The 16,497-nt window shown below is 41.4% G+C and overlaps 1 protein-coding gene across 5 annotated transcripts in view; it reads right to left on the bottom strand.

Moving 5' to 3' along the window:
• Nucleotides 1-9,739: 9,739 nt before the first annotated feature.
• ENOX1 (ecto-NOX disulfide-thiol exchanger 1) overlaps nucleotides 9,740-16,497 on the bottom strand; it is a 661,896-nt gene continuing 655,138 nt past the window's right edge. For all 5 annotated transcript variants that reach the window (XM_030200535.1, XM_030200539.1, XM_030200536.1 and 2 more), the window contains one exon: nucleotides 9,740-10,630. In XM_030200535.1, the coding sequence (XP_030056395.1) occupies nucleotides 10,499-10,630 (132 nt within the window). In that variant the 3' untranslated portion in view covers nucleotides 9,740-10,498. The remainder of the gene's footprint in view (nucleotides 10,631-16,497) is intronic.

The raw sequence follows: 16,497 nt of genomic DNA, 5'->3' as shown, positions 1-16,497 counted from the left end.
GTAAACCAAGCACTCTCCCCCATTCCCAAACCTGACCTGGGCACATATTACTCTTCTCTGCAACTGACTTCAGCATTCTTCCATTTTCCTATTTCAGTTCTGAAGCCACTGCAGCTCTAGCCAATACCACCATTGCTGCTGTCACCTCCTACAGCACCTGCAAATTTAGCTACTGCCACCACAGCCATTTGGGCTCATGGCTTTGCCTTCTTCCAGTCTGCACAACCAAGTCAAATGCCTTCGTACAATATCAAGCAGAGCGATACTATCACAAACCAACATTTACTGGTCACGATCTCCGTGCACCCTGACTGGATAGCACGGTGGCGCAGCATATTGCTTCCAGCCTACAGCCGTATGCATTCTGCTACACTTCGTGACCCCTGAGGCAGGCGCTGTGCGCTGAAACACGGACCGTGTCGGATCCATTCTAGGATTGCTTCATCCAACATTTGATTAAAGTTTTTACTCCCTTTTTTTGAAGGCTCCTGGTACTGTTTGTTGTGCTGTTTGGACTTTTGTTTGTACTTTGCTCCCTCTCTTTGTTATACTACTCCTGCGGTAGAAAATTATTTTCTACTGTGGAAAGTAGTGAGCGCTAACTTCAAAAATACTATACGGCACCCATGGTACCCCGGCTGTAGTGTCGATTTAACACGTGCTACCTGCACATTAGTCCTACCACAGCTTAGTAAAAGGCCCCCCCCCCCTATATGCAGTTCTTCCACGTAACTAATTCATTTACTTAACTTGGTTCCAAAAATTCTAACCACATTACTCGATCGAATATCATGTAAAAGTCAAGGTTTTGACAAGTCTACAGAGGACTGGACTTTTTTTTTTTAATACAAAAACAAAACAATGAATTCCATCTGTTCCATCTGTCTTTATGCTCTGCCAGTGAAGCTGTTTTTATAGTCTCCTCAGTTTTTGAAATGAGATTACAAGGGACTTGAAAGGGGGCTTTTTCTTATATAGCACTTTTTTATGGAATTCTTTGCCCAAGGGAGCCGGTTTGGTATACATCCTACAGTGTCCAATTGGATTAGAAACTGGCTAAGCGGGAAGCAACAAAGGGTAGTGGTAAATGGAGTTTAGTCTGAAGATAAGGGTTTTACCACTCATTTGCCACAGGACTAGGTCCCTGGTCTGATTCTTTTTAACACTTTTGAGAAAGATATTGTCAGAAGGGTTGTTGGGTAGGGGGTTGCCTTTATGTGCCTGTTTCAAAGCAGGTATTAAAATTTTAGGCTCTAATGGGTTCTCATGAAATAGCAAGTAAAGGATAGAATACAATGCTAGAGCAACACATCCAAAAAACCAAAACAGCATATGTGTTTAATTGATGAAAATCTGATGACTGCTATTGTGTAAATAAGCACATATCTTACATCTGGGCGGAGGTTTGGGCAGAGCATGGGTGCGACTCACACGCATGTAGCTTAGAGAATCCCTCACTGCTAATTATTGGCCTGTGTCAGATTTCGTCTACCTTTTCAAACTGACGAAAAAGTCTGACCATATTGAGCATTCTAAAGTGCTCCAGGCTCAGTAGTCTGGCTTCAGGCTGGGGCATAGTACCACAACCAACTTGACTGTTCTTCTGAGCTAGATTCACAGAATGCTAGATGTAGGCTGGGTTGCGTTGGTAATGTCCTCAGATTTGTTAGCTGCATTTGACTTGTGGATCATACTCTCTTACTTCATAGATTCTCTGCTATAGGGTTATCTGGTTCTGTTCTTTAGTGGTTCTCCTTCTTCTTGCAGGGACACTCTTTTATTGTTTCTTCTTGTACTACTTCACCATCTCCATGTCCACTAATATGTGGCATTCCTTAGGGGTCTGTACTTTACACTTTTGTTAATCAACATTTTTTTCAGTCCTTTTGTGACCTCAGGAGTCAGTGTTTCATCCATGCAGCTGATATTCTTCTGGTCACCTACACTGATCTCTGTACCCCTCACCTGTCTCACCTACACCAATGCCCTGATACCACTGTTTCCTGTCTCAAGGCTCACTGCCTTGTCCTTAACCCAGCTAAGGCGGTGGCATCATAGATCACAGGACATCCGTCTGGCCCATCACTTGCTGCCTATCTTCTTGGCTCCCAATTACCCTTGGCGAATTCCATCAGATATCTTGGCATTATCTTGGATCATCAGCTTTCTTCTCTTTTCAGGTATCCTCAGTTGCTAAGGCTTGTTTTCATAGTTTGTAACAGTTTTGGTCCTTCCATTGCTACCTTGATGTTGAAGCCCAGCACACATTGATCCATGCCCTTATCCCTTCTTGCCTCGATTATTACAATATTGTTAATACAGGAGAATGTTTATCAGTGGCTAAGTGTGTTCAGATGATTCAGAACACTGCTATTAGGATTTGGTCATCTCACCCCTCCTCTATCTCCACTGGCTCCCTGTGCAGTTAAAAATTCTGTTTTAAATCTTGATCCTAGCTCACAAGATTTTGTACTCTGGTATCCTGCTTTACCTATCCTATTTCTAACTGGCAAGTCGGTCAAGTCTTTAGACATATGCATTTAGTTTGCCAATGCGTTTTTAAATTAGCACATGCAGAATTGATTTAAAACATGTCAACCTAAGAATTAATAGATATCTAGCTGAGCTGCACAAATTAAAAAGTTGTGTTTAAAGAATTTATTAACAGTGAACTGAAAAGTCCAAAATTGTCCCCAAAATGAATCAAGGTATTTTCCCTGCACATCCCTAAAATTTTCTTTTTCTGCTGCTAAATGAGTAAAATAAGGTAAATGTACTGTGGTTATTTATGAAAGAAATGAAAACCATGATGTACAGAGAAACTGAGACAAGTTCCAAGAGGTTATAGTGCCTGTTAAGTCAAATAAAAGTTCTATGCCAAGGGGCATCCATAACACCACATCAGTTAATTATAGCCCTGCAATGTTAATTAAAGCTGTAAAATTCCATGTTGAAATTCCAAGTGGTTGCTGAAAAAACAGCAAAAAACTCTAGGGGTTACTTTTTATCTACGCGACTCATTTTCCGCCAGAATCGCTATGCTCACCTTAGCCCTCTCCTCAAGTCACTTCACTGGCTCCCTCTCCGTTTCCGTATTCAATTCAAACTTCTCTTACTGACCTATAAGTGCATTCATTCTACCACTCCCCAGTACCTCTCCACTCTTGTCTCTCCCTACACCTCCCCTCGAGTACTCCACTTTGTGGATAAATCTCTCGTCTGTCCCCTTCTCCTCTACTGCTAATTCCAGACTCTGTTCCTTTTATCTCGCTGCACCTCACACCTGGAATAGACTTCCCGAGCTTGTACGTCTAGCCCCGTCTTTGGCTGTTTTCAAATCCAGGCTAAAAGCCCACCTCTTTAACGCTGCTTTTGACTCCTAACCACTACTCACTTGCCCTGTACTCTTTTATCCCCACCTCTTTAAGGCCCTCATGATCAAAAGCAAACTCCGGCGCTAGAGGCTGTTAACGCCATACTAGCGCCAGAGTTTGCAGCCGACCCATGATCACAGCCCTCGAGCGCCTGAAACAGCGCACTCGAGGGCTCTCAGCGCAAGTAGCATGCAAATGCATGCTAAACAGGGCTTCTAGCGCAATTAGCTTGCAAATGCATGCTAATAGGCGCTTAACGCATTCATCCCCAATGATCAGCGACCAGCGCGCCAAAGATTGGGTCACTGGCCGCAGCAAAATCAACGCCAGCTCCGAGCTGGCGTTAGATTTTGCGGATCATTGGGGAGGAATGGTGAGCCCTGTCCAGCATGCAGTTGCATGCTGGCAGGCCTCCCTTCCCCCCCAAAGCAAACGCGAATGGGGGGGCTGGAGGTCTGGTGGACCTCTGGTCCCGGGCTGGAGATCCGGTGGGTCTCCAGCACCCCCACCCCCTGAACCCACAGAAATCCAAGTGGCCACCTCCCGAAAAACGCTGTCCTATCCTCCCACCCAGCGACAGGGGAGGGGGGGCTGGAAGATCGGTGGGTCTCCAGCCCCCCAAACCCCCACAAATCATTGATTGGCCGCCTCCGGCCAAAGGATCGCCCACACGGTGATGTATCGACGGGGGTGGGGGCTGGAGCCCACCCCAACTCTTCCCCCCGTGTTCTACTTAGATTCCCTGGTGGTCTGTGGTGTGATGTGGTGTCGTGAACCCCCCCCGACCCCCCTTCCTTTTGTTGGAGGAGGGACGCAGCCTGCCTGCCTCCCTCCTCTTCTAGTCAGTCAACGCCCAAAATGGCGGCGACCAGCCCCGCCCATTGCATCCTGGGATGCGCTGGGCGGGGCTACAGACCATGTAAGGGAGCGATTCCCTTACATGGTCTGGGTGGGAGATGGTTTGTCCGGCGGCCTCGTTGTTCGGGCCTCGGCAGGCTGTTTGACAGGTTTGGGCTTTTGACAGTCCAGACCTGTCAAACAAGTGCGGGAGGATTGTGCTGAGCGCATGCTCGGCACAATTCTCCCGCACTAAAACATGATAGTCAAAGATAATAGTGCTGCTTAGATTTGCATGCAGAAAAGCCCTGCGCTATTTTTAGGGCGCTGTTTGGAACAGCGCGGGGCTTTTGATCATCTGGGCCTAATTCCCTTACCTCTTAGTTGTTCTGTCTGTTTGTCTGTCCTATTTAGATTGTGAGCTCTTTGAGCAGGGACTGTCTTTTCATGTATGGTGTACAGCGCTGCGTATGCCTTGTAGTGCTATAGAAGTGATAAGTAGTAGTAGTAGTAGTAGTATTTGCTGAACCAAGTATAAGACCACAACACACACTTTCCTGCCCAATTTTATAATCTAGGCACCCGGTTATAAAATTATCCTTTACTTGTTAACACCAGTAGAAAGTATATCTTGGCTAGGGAAAGCACATATGTTTATTATAATCTAAACCATTTTCATTGCAGAGAATTTGCTGGACACATGTTGGGACATTAAAGAGCAGACATTCAAATAAGGACAAGCTGAACCATGATAATATGTCACAGCTGCAGTGGCACTGAAACAGGTTTCTATTTCCAAGGGTTTAGAATGTCACATTCATTCTGGGCTGAACATTGGCATTTTAGCTTAAGTATTTAAACTATTTTCAAACCAAAATCCCAGCATTTCTTTTAGGGAATAAAGCTGTTTGAGTAGTCTGTAGTTGTTAGAGGGGTGAAGCAGTATGAAACCTGACGTAATTCTCACATATAAATTAGGCACGGATCCCCGGATTCTATAATACTGCATGCATCTTTACTGAGCACCCCTGACCCATCCATGCTTCTCCCTTAGCCACACCCCTGTTTAATAGCATGCTAACCCCCAATTCTATAAAAGTCACCAAAAATTGTGTGTGTGAATATGGGCGCACAACCAACTTGCAATGCACTGTCACCGACCCTTTTCAATCTAATGATGACCCTACTAGCCAAATCCCTATCCAACCAAGGCCTCAACCCCTACATCTACGCAGACGATGTCACGATATACATCCCGTTCAAACATGATGTAACAGAAATCACAAACAAAATTAAACTCAGCCTCCAAACCATGAACTCATGGGCGGACACATTTCAATTAAAACTCAATGCAGAAAAAACACACTGTCTCATCCTTTCATCACCATACAACACAAACAATTACACACACATAAACACCCCAGACCATACCCTTCCTGTTTCAGGCAGCCTGAAAATTCTTGGAGTTACAATCGACCGAAATCGCACCCTAGTGAGCCAAGCAAAAAACACAACAAAGAAAATGTTCCATTCAATATGGAAACTTAAACGAGTTAAACCTTTCTTCCTGAGGGAAATATTCCGCAGCCTGGTACAATCAATGGTTCTAAGTCACATAGACTACTGCAATGCAATCTATGCTGGATGCAAAGAGCAAATCATGAAGAAACTCTAAACTGCCCAAAACACCACAGCCAGACTCATATTTGGAAAAACGAAATACGAAAGTGCCAAGCCATTACGAGAAAAACTACATTGGATCCCAATCAAAGAGTGAATCGCATACAAAATCTGCACCCTGGTTCATAAAATTATTCACGGTGAGGCCCCAGTCTACATGGCAGACCTTATAGACCTACCAACCAGGAACACAAAAAGATCAGCTCGTATATACATAAATCTCTACTACCCTAGCTGCAAAGGATTAAAACATAAATCAACATATGCATCCAGCTTCTTTTATATAAGCATGCAACTATGGAATGCACTCCCAAACGTCATGAAAACAATGCACAACCTAACAAATTTCTGGAAATCGTTAAAAACCAACCTGTTCTCAAAGGCGTACCAGAACAATCCAACCTAAACACCTATAACCCTGCAACACAATCAAAACTCCTACCAAAACTGGACAAAACTTAACTCTCTCTCCTTGTATACTTAGTATACTCTGTCACTTATGAACATTAATACTAGATCACTCTGTATTTCACTCACCATAATTGGCGATCGACATCATGGTACTATGTAAGCCACATTGAGCCTGCAAATAGGTGGGAAAATATGGGATACAAATGCAAATAAATAATAAATAAATAAATTGAATAATGAGCCCACTAGTGACAATAGTTGACTTTTTAATAAGCAATTATTGGCACTAATTAGAATTGGCATTTATGCGTGTAAATTTAGGTGTGGGAGGGTCATGGGCATTTTGAGGTGGATCAGGGAAGAAGCACAATACATTTTAAATCTTTGTGAATTCTTTTAAGATTTGTACACAAATCCCCGGATTCTATACATGATGCTAAAATTTGCACACACAAATTTGGGTGTGTGCCCACTTTGCACATGCAATTTGAGTAATGAGCCAATTAGCACCATGTACCCCCAGATTCTATATAGCGCGCTTATAGATCCATGCCAGAATCTAAGTGTATGCCATAACAAGGTGTGTAACCTAATTGGCTTAACAAACCAATCAGTGCCATTAACAGCACTTAAGAAGCAATAATGAGTACTAATTGGCAATAATTATAATTTACGCACATAACTTGCTAAGCGTATTCCCTAATTATCTGCACCTAAACTCTAAAGTGTGTTCAAAAGGGGCATGGCTATGGGCCGGGAAATGGGCATTTCATGGGCATTCTCATATTTTTGTGTGCTATTATAGAATATGGGCGAGTCTGCAGTGACAGTGACCCAGACATTTAGGCGGTCAAAAGCCAAAAATGGGGGGCAGCCTGGCATGGCCAGAGGAGGAGGCAGTGGGAGTTAGGCAAGGGCTTGTAGGTCTAAGCAAAGCAGGGCAGGGATAGAAAAGGGGAGGGGACAAGGATAGATGAGGGACGGGGAGGCAAGTAATCGGAGAGGAAGTACTAGAGGTGGGGAAAGAAGGTGGCCACTGGAAGCAGTAAAGGGCAGTAGTGCAAAAGGTGCAAACACCATTTTTGGCTGCTGCTCTGAACGTGGTGTCGCTTTCTCGGTCTGTGGCAGTGGGTCTTAGCCAGATAGAGTACACAGTACTATGTATCAGACCAAAGAAAGGTCAAAGGTCAAGTGGTTGTTGTCACGTGCCAGTAGTGGCATGGAAGATGTCTAAGGCTAAGGAAAGTTTCCCTCTTATACGGTAGGGGGGTGGGGCAGTGCTAGAGTAACAGATGAACAGCGGTGCCTGGAGAGGCTGAAGGCTTCAAGAACGAGAGTCAGTGGTTGCGAAGGACAAGATGCTTTTACAGCAATTCCTTGAGCAAAGCCATGTTGGCGGTACATGCCTCAAGTGGAGCAGAAATTCTACATTGTGACTAAGGCAGAAATAGAGGAATGTGTGTGACTAAAAAGGCTAGGCCACCTTGCCCAAAATGCTATAGATAAAAATCAAGTCATATATCTGATTGCTTATTACTGTAAGATGTATATATGAATAAAATTGATCGTTAATGTGAGTGTATTTGCATTGGATAAGTTGTAGAATGCTGCGGCCATAATAAATTCCACTCTTTTCTCGGATAACTTGTAACGTGTGGGTATATGTTGTGTATGGTTTGGCAAGAAAAGGAGAGTGCTAAGGTGCTGCCTGCCCAGTTTGATTTATGTGCAGGAATTTACATCACATTTTCGTTGGTGTAAATGGATGCACGTAGTTTTAGGCACAAAATGTATTCTTTATACCACACCTAAATTTTATAGAATACGCTTTGGCAAAAATTAGTTCTATGCAGATTTTCCAGGAGCCATATATAGAATCTCCCCCATGTGTACAGTACTGTGTACGTCTAGTAGCACTATAGAAATGATTATTATTATTAGTAGTAGTAGTAGTAGCAAAAATTGGGCACAATCAATTATTGGCATAAATTGGCAACAACATGGATTTGCGCACACATTTTACTATGTGCTATTTTATAAACATCTGTATGCAAAACTTTTAGGGCTGGATTCTACATAGGACACCTCAAAAAATGGCACCAAAAAAGTGCTAGTCTATAAGCCACACTTACAATTAGGCACGGTTTATAGAATAGCACTTATACGCAGGAGTCTAACATAAATTTAGGCACTGCCATTTGTACTGACAGAATCGTAACCCCCATATTTTATAATTATGCACGTAACTCAAAACCATACCCCTGATCCACTCAAAAATGCCCATGATCCTCCCATTTCTATGCCCCCTTTTTTTTGGCCACATGTAAAATGTAGGTGTGGATTCAGTTCCTAAATTTACATGCACAAATTCCAATTAATTATAATTAGTGCCAATAATTGCTTATGAAAAAGCCAATTATTGTCACTAGTGGGATCACTATTCAATTAAATTGTGCACTGCAAATTGGTCATGTGCCCATATTTGCTCACACAATTTTGGCGACTTTTATAGAATTAGGGGGTTAGCATGCTATTAAATGGGGGTTTGGCTATGGGAGGAGCATGGGTGGGTCAGGGGTGCTCAGTGAAGATGCGCGCAGTATTACAGAATTTGGGGGATCCACGCCTAATTTATGCACGAGAATTAAGCCAGGTTTCAATTGGTACAAATCCTCGAACCCAAAGCTGGGTGCGGATTCTGGCACTATCTGCTATTCTATAAGTGGCACCTGACTCGGAACTCTGTTTATAGAATAGCGATCAGCGAGCATTTTTTTCAGCACCCAAATTTGGGCGTCTTTTACTGAACCTACTCCAAAAAATGCTCAGAATCACACTCTTGATGTTAGAATCACTACAGCACTCTGCTTGTATTGCAGAATGATTTTTTTTCAACTGCCCATAGTTTTGACATGTTTTAAAATTTCAAGAGGACACTTTTTTTTTCAGGATCCTGATTATTTTAAAAGAAGCTAGACCTTTTAATTCACAAATTTACATATTTAGAAGCTTTTCAAAAATACCAAACTCTTCATAGCGTCTAGAATGAACAAAAAAAAAAAAACTAGACTAAATTGTTATACCTGTGAGTTATTTGTATAAAATATGTGTGTGGGGGTGGGGTGATAAAACACAAATTTTAATTCACAAGAAACATGGAAGTCAATTTTTGAAAACTCTAGCTTAATCACATCAAACTGCCTGGAGGGCCACCAACCAGTCTGGTTTACAGGCTAAGGCGTAATAAACATGCATGAGATAAATTTTCATTAATTGAAGGAAGTGCATGTTAATATAATTCATGCGTATTCATAAGGGTTAGCCTAAAAACCTGGCCAGTTTATATCACTCCAGTGATGCAGTTTCATGCTCCTCTTGTAAGTACACACTCAGCACTTTTAAAAATTGGAAGAATTCAGTCAATATGATACAAGTCATTTATTTAAAAAATGTTTAATAACTTTGCTATTAAATTTTGTAACAATGATGCAACTGAGTGTATATGTTGATGCATAAATTGGAATGTTACATACCAATACGATACAGTAACACTGGTTTCCGTGCTATTTACATGCTGATAAGAAATGATATACAATCTGTGTTGAAGCAATTCTTGCAGAAGAATTGTTAGAAAAATAAGATTATTGAAAATGCATTTTTTTCAAGGAGTCAAATCTGCATGTTAGGCCTCTCTGAATAAGGCAAAGACCCTTGGTATTAAATTTTGATTATAAAACACCATAACTGGTAAGAGATATAGCTTCAAGTTTTCTTTGGGTATACAGTGTATTTTTGTTTAAGAATGTATTTAACAAAGAAGTAGACTTTCAGAATAAAATTTCATGATTGATCTCTACATGAGTAAATTTCCATATCTTTGCAAATGTAACTGTTCAACTATACTACCAAATATTCTTGTCTGATAGTACATTTTAATATCTTATCCTCTCTATAACTGTAGCATCTCTGTTTAATTTTCATAGAAAACAGGTGTATAACATTTTCAAACAGGTTTAGGAGCTGTTGCACAATTACACTTCCACTCACAAGAGAACATAATGGACGCAATTATAACTAGGTCCGGATAGCCATAAAAGATTTATATTTTTATGTGCGGTCACCACATTTCTTGCTTTAATACTTTATAAATCTTGCCATGCTCTGTCTTTCTTCCAAACAAGCTGACAATTATTCACTCAGGCAGTTTTGATTTCTTCAAAGGCACAGAACTTCCATCTTTTTTCTAGGGTTGCTCCTACACCAGTGAATTCTTGTTTAAACATGCGAGGCAGTTTCATCAAAAGCATTTCTATTTCATTTGCTGATATCTGTAAGAGAAAAAGAGAGATAAGGATGGAATAGCTGCATTTCCATGAAATGAAAAATAAGTCAGCAATGCAAGGTGCAAGAGGAATCTTTTTTACTTTGCAAGCGATAAACTGTCTTAACTACTCGCCCCTCACTCCAAGTAGTATGTCTAGATTTTCAGAAAACATTTGAAAAAGTCCCTCATGAGAGTCTCCTGAGAAAATTAAAAACTCATAGAATAGGAGGCAATGTTCTGTTGTGCGTTGAGAACTGGTTAAAAGGTAGAACACAGACATTAGGGTTAAATGGCCATTTCTGTCAATGGAGAAAGGTGAATAGTGGAGTGCCACAAAGATCTGTACTGGAACTGATGATTTTTAACAAGTTTATAAATGATCTGGAAATAGGAATGGTAAGGTAATAAAATTTGTAGATGACACAAAACTATTTAAAGTTGTTAAATTACATGCAGGTGTGAGAAATTGCTGGAGGACCTTATGAGCAGGACACCCAAATGGCAGATGAAATTTAATATGTAGAATTGCAAAGTGATGCACATTGGGAAGATTAACCCAAATTATAGCTACACGATGCTAGGCTCCACATTATCGTGAATAATAAGTTGAATTCTTCTGTTCAGTGTGTGGCAGCTGCTTAAAAAAATGGAATGTTAGGAATTATTAGGAAAGGAATAGAATATAAAATAACGAATATCACAATGCTTCTGTAAAGCTCCATGGTGCAACCTCACCTTGAGTATTGTGTTCAATTCTGGTTGCCGCATTTCAAAAAAGATGTAGTGGAATCAGAGAAGGTACAAATAAGGGCAATCAAAATAGAACTCCTCTATATGAGGAAACAACAGAGATTAGGGCTCTTCAGCTTGGAGAAGAGACAGCAGAGCAAGGATATGACAAAGATCTATAAAATCCCGAGTGGAGTGAAATGGGAAAACGTGAATCAATCGTTTACTCTTTCAAAAAGTACAAAGACTAGGGGACATGCCACAAAGTTACAGAGTAATACTTTAAAAAAAATAAGAGAAAATAGTTTTCCCCTGAATGCCTATCTGGATAGTTCAGCTCCGGAACTCATTGCTGGAGGATGTGATAAAAGCAGTTAGAATAACTAGGTTTTAAAAGGTTTGGATAAGCTTCTGGACGTACATTCCATAAACTGTTGATAAGGTAGATTTGGGGAAAGCCACTGCTTATCCCTGGGTGTCAGTAGCATCAAATCTAGCTGTTACTTGGGTTTCTGACAGGTAATTGTGACCTGGCTTGGTTGGCAACTGTTGAAAGCATGATACTGGGCTAGACGAAATGTTCTTATGATCCTAGTATTTTCCTGGCAGAGCAACGTTTATACAATTTCCAGTGGATAAGCCATGCTACCTTATTGTACATGTGCATAGGTCTTTTGACATCAGCTGATCATGCCCAGTGGTGAGATGTGTGACTCTTCTATGCAGGCCGTGAACCATCTTGCCTGAAGTTCCTTTTCTACATAATAACATCAAAAATGACAGCAAAGGTCTGTATGCAATAGTGAATTCTGTCATTGTCTTTGTTCTCACGACTCCATCAGAGGAGTATTTCAGATATCCATCATCCTCTCCATTAAAAAGTATTTCCTGATGTCACTAAGTTTAGCTCCCCGCAACCTCAGTTCATGTCCTCTAGTTCTACCTCTTCCCCACCTCTGAAAAACATTTGTTTGTATATCGATACTGTTCAGCTGCTGCAGAATATAGCTGCGAGGCTGATTTTTAGGGAAGGAAAATTTTGTGAAGCTACCCCCTTATTGAATAAGCTGCATTGGTTTAAGATGGAATCACGAGTTTATTTTACAATAGCATGTCTGTTTTAAAAATGTTTTAATGGTTTAGGATTGGAAAACATTACACAACTATTATCATTCCCATCTAATAGGTTACATCTATGAAGTACTCAAAGGCTGACTCTTGATTTTCCATTTGTGACAAATGTAAAATATAATTCAGTCTGGGAATGTTCATTTACTTATCAGAGCACTAAGATCTGGAATGATATCCCAGTTCAGATTCGGGAAATTCCTTATTTCCCTTTTCGCAAGGCACTTAAAACTTATTTATTCTCCAGACAAAGATAGTAGGTTAGATAAGCTTATTGTAGTTATAATTCTTTATGCACTCAATGCCGTATTTTTGTATTTATACATTGAGAACTGTAAAGTCCTTCGAATGCGAAGATGCTCTTTTTGTTTCCTGCTTTGCATTCTGATGGATAAAGGCGGAATACAAGTAACATAATACAAAACAATACAAGTTGATCTGGGCAATGGCCAGTTCACCACAATTTAACCAAGCAGGAGTCTCTTCTGCTCAGTTAAATTGTTTTATCAACTCCTAGATGTTGCCATTGCACTAGGACAGGTACCTCCTCTTCCCCCAGGGACTGTGAACAACGCACAACCATCATCCTGAGCCCTGGTCAGCCCATGGTGGAAAAAAAGACCTCACAAAAATCAAGCCTAAGTCCTCTACCAGTGTCACTGAGCCAGTTCAGGTATAAGTGTTCAAACCCCTGTATTACAATGAAAGTGATACAAATTGCTGTCTCACCAGATTCGAAGAGGATGAATTTATATAATCTCTTCTACTTTTCTTAAAATCATGACTAGGCTAGAATTTATGGTTTCTCAAACCCCTAGTCCTCTGAACAGTGACTTAAATGGCACAGTTTCTCTCAGTATTATTCTCTTACTAACGTTCTACATTATAGAACTCATAATTGATAATGATTTCAACTAAATGTGTCCCTAAAATGCATCAAAGCCCATCCCTGTAGTAATTTAGTGCAGCTGTGTTACCAGACTAACTTGCATCAATGTTTTTTTTTTCCATTTTGCTTCAAATGAACTATTAAGAGCGTAATTACATTTTAGGAAATCTCTGATAGTGTAAAACTAGTATCATCCCAGTTTAAGTATCCATTAGCAAGTGCTAAATTACCAAACCACTGAACAATTATGAAAATGCAGGTGACATGCACATGAATGCAAATGAAGTCATGATGAGGGATGGTCTTCTAATGAATGCTACATAATTTCTTGATGACAAGAATGTTTTTTTAAAAGTCCTGGGCCACATATTACAATAAGTGGTATATATGGTGACATTTAAAGCATAACTTCATTAGAAATCTATTTGATTTGCACTGTAATAACACTGCAGCTCCCCATAAGAGGTATGCACTGGCTGAAGGCCTAAATTACTTATTCCACTCTGTCTAAGGGGAAAATGCTGAAAGATTCTGAAATGAAAGTGATGCAGTCCAGAATATCTCCATGGAAGTAAAAACAGCAATCAAGGTTCAAGGTTCAGTTTATTTGATATACTGCCTATATAACAAACATCTAAGTGGTTTACAATATCATAAGGCAGTGATGGCGAACCTTTCAGAGACTGAGTGCCCAAACAGCAACCCAAAATCTATTTATTTATCGTAAAGTGCCAAAAGGGCAATTTAACCTCCCTCCCAGTTCCAGGGTCCCCCCCCTCCCTCCCTTCGAGTTCCAGTACCCCTCCCTCCAAATTTTAAAAGTCATCTATCTTACCTCATCGGGGTTAGGGCGGCAGCAGCGGTAAAAAGAATGCAGGCTCGGCTCAGTGCTTAGTTCAGTTTTCCCTTCTCTCTCTCTCTCAGCTCTGGTCCCGCCCTCATTTCCTGTTTCCGCAAGGGCGGGACCAGAGCTGAGAAAGAGAGAGAAGGGAAAACTGAACTAAGCACCGAGCCGAGCCTGCATGCTGCCGCCCTAACCCCAACGAGGTAAAATAGATGACTTTTAAAATTCGGAGGGAGGGGGCCTGGAACTCAAAGGGAGGAGGGAACAAACTTCCGGTGGGTGAATGAACTTCCGGTGGGTCTCTCCTCCACTCCGATCCAACTTTGAACTACTAGCGTGATCGCGCCAGCAGTTCATAGCGGCAGTACGACTCTGGCTGAGACGATGGTGCGCGTGCCCTCTCTGCCACGCTTGCCATAGGTTCGCCATCACGGTCATAAGGGAATCGGGCAGACCAATGGTCCCGAACCTGGTCCTGGAGGCAGATTGTCAGTATATCCACAATGAATATTCATGAAGTAGATTTGCATGCAGTGGAGGCAGTGCATGCAAATCTCTCTCATGAATATTCATTGTGGGTATCCTGAAAACCTGACAGGCTGAAGTGTCCACAGGACTAGGATTGGGAACCACTGGGGTGCACGATATAAAACACAATATGTAAACGAAACAGTTATACAATGGGAGAACAGGGCAAGAAAACATTTTAAGCAGATTTCCAGAAGGGATGATAGGGAAAAGCTAGAACAAGGGGCAGGTAAGACATCTCTCATTCAGCTGGGAAATGCGGGCCATTCTGGGAGGAGCAGAAAATCAGTCGAGGAAACAATCAGTTCTACAAGGTAGCCTGGAACGCTGCAGAAAAATAATAAGCTTGAAACAAAGCTTTAAATTTGGTGATTGTGCTCTCTGAACATAGATAAAGAGGGATGGAATTCCAGAGAGAAGGTGCTGAGACACTTAAAGAAGAATTTTGGACAGCGTCAAGATGAGCACAGTGAAAGGATGGAATAATCAATTTTTCTTGGAAGAATGAAGAGTTCTTGTGGGACAGTGGGGTATGAGACAGTTAGCCAAAAAATGCTGAAAAACCTGAGGACTGAATCTTATGACTAAAATATTAGAAGTTTAAAGGCTATTCTGTATGTAACCAAGTGAAAAGCCAGATGTGGAAGAAATATAGCGAGTGATTCTAGAAAGGCATTTTCATGCATATACACTCCACATGTACAAATATGCACAATGGCAAGAATGCACATGGTTGCACATGACTTTTATGTTGGTATGATCTGGTGTGGAGCATTTATCGCAAAGTGCATGAATACTTTACAAAATATACACAAGTTCAATGCTAAGTGTTATTTTATACAGGACTCATGCCTTGCATAGAATAGTGCTTAACGCAGATCCCACGGCTACGTTTTGGGTGTTGGACTTACGCCTGCTGATACTGGTGTAAATGCTGGCACCAAAGTTAGGTGCATTTAGGCTTTATTCTGTAATTCCGCGTGCAACTTTTTTGGAATGCCCCTGACATGCCCATGGCCACACCCCCTTTTGAGATACATGCTAAGGGAGTTAAGTGCTGTGCCTTATAAAATAGCATGCAGCTAGCTGCACAAGCAAATTTTAATGAGGGCCAATTAACGCCAATACCTGGTTGTTAGCACCCAATTATTGATGGTTCAGAGCTCATTATCCAATTTAATCATGCGTGCAACTTTAGGTGCCATATATAAAATCCGGAGGATATTGTATGCAAGTACATTTATATCTGCTCTTAAACTGGGGTAAATGTCTACAGGATTTGCGCTTCTATTTTATCTATGGGGTCCTTTTACTAAGGTGCGCTGAAAAATGGCTTGCGCTACTGTAGGCGTGTGTTTTTGGTTGCACACAGATTCATTTTTCTATGCACCTGTAAAAAATGCCTTTTTGGGGGTCCGAAAATGGACAAACGGCAAAATGAAAACTGGCGTGCATCCATTTTGGGCCTGAGACCTTACCGCCACCCATTCACTTAGTGGTAAGGTCTCACACGTTAACCGGGTGGTAATCGTCAACATGCGTAGAATGCTGATTACCGCCCGGTTAGCGCTGCGTGCCGGAAAATAAACCACCCATGCCACACAGTAGCCAGGCAGTAGTTCTGAATTGGTGTGCGTTGGGCGTGCGTAGGTGCATACGTGGCTTAGTCCCTAGCAGGCTTATTTTCGAAAGAGAAGGACGCCCATCTTTTGACACAAATCGGAAGATGGGTGTCCTTCTCACAGGGTCGCCC

Source organism: Microcaecilia unicolor, chromosome 4 (genome assembly GCF_901765095.1).
Source record: "Microcaecilia unicolor chromosome 4, aMicUni1.1, whole genome shotgun sequence".
NCBI lineage: Eukaryota > Metazoa > Chordata > Amphibia > Gymnophiona > Siphonopidae > Microcaecilia > Microcaecilia unicolor.
Note: the sequence above shows the minus strand (reverse complement) of the source record. Positions and strands in the feature narration are given on the sequence as shown.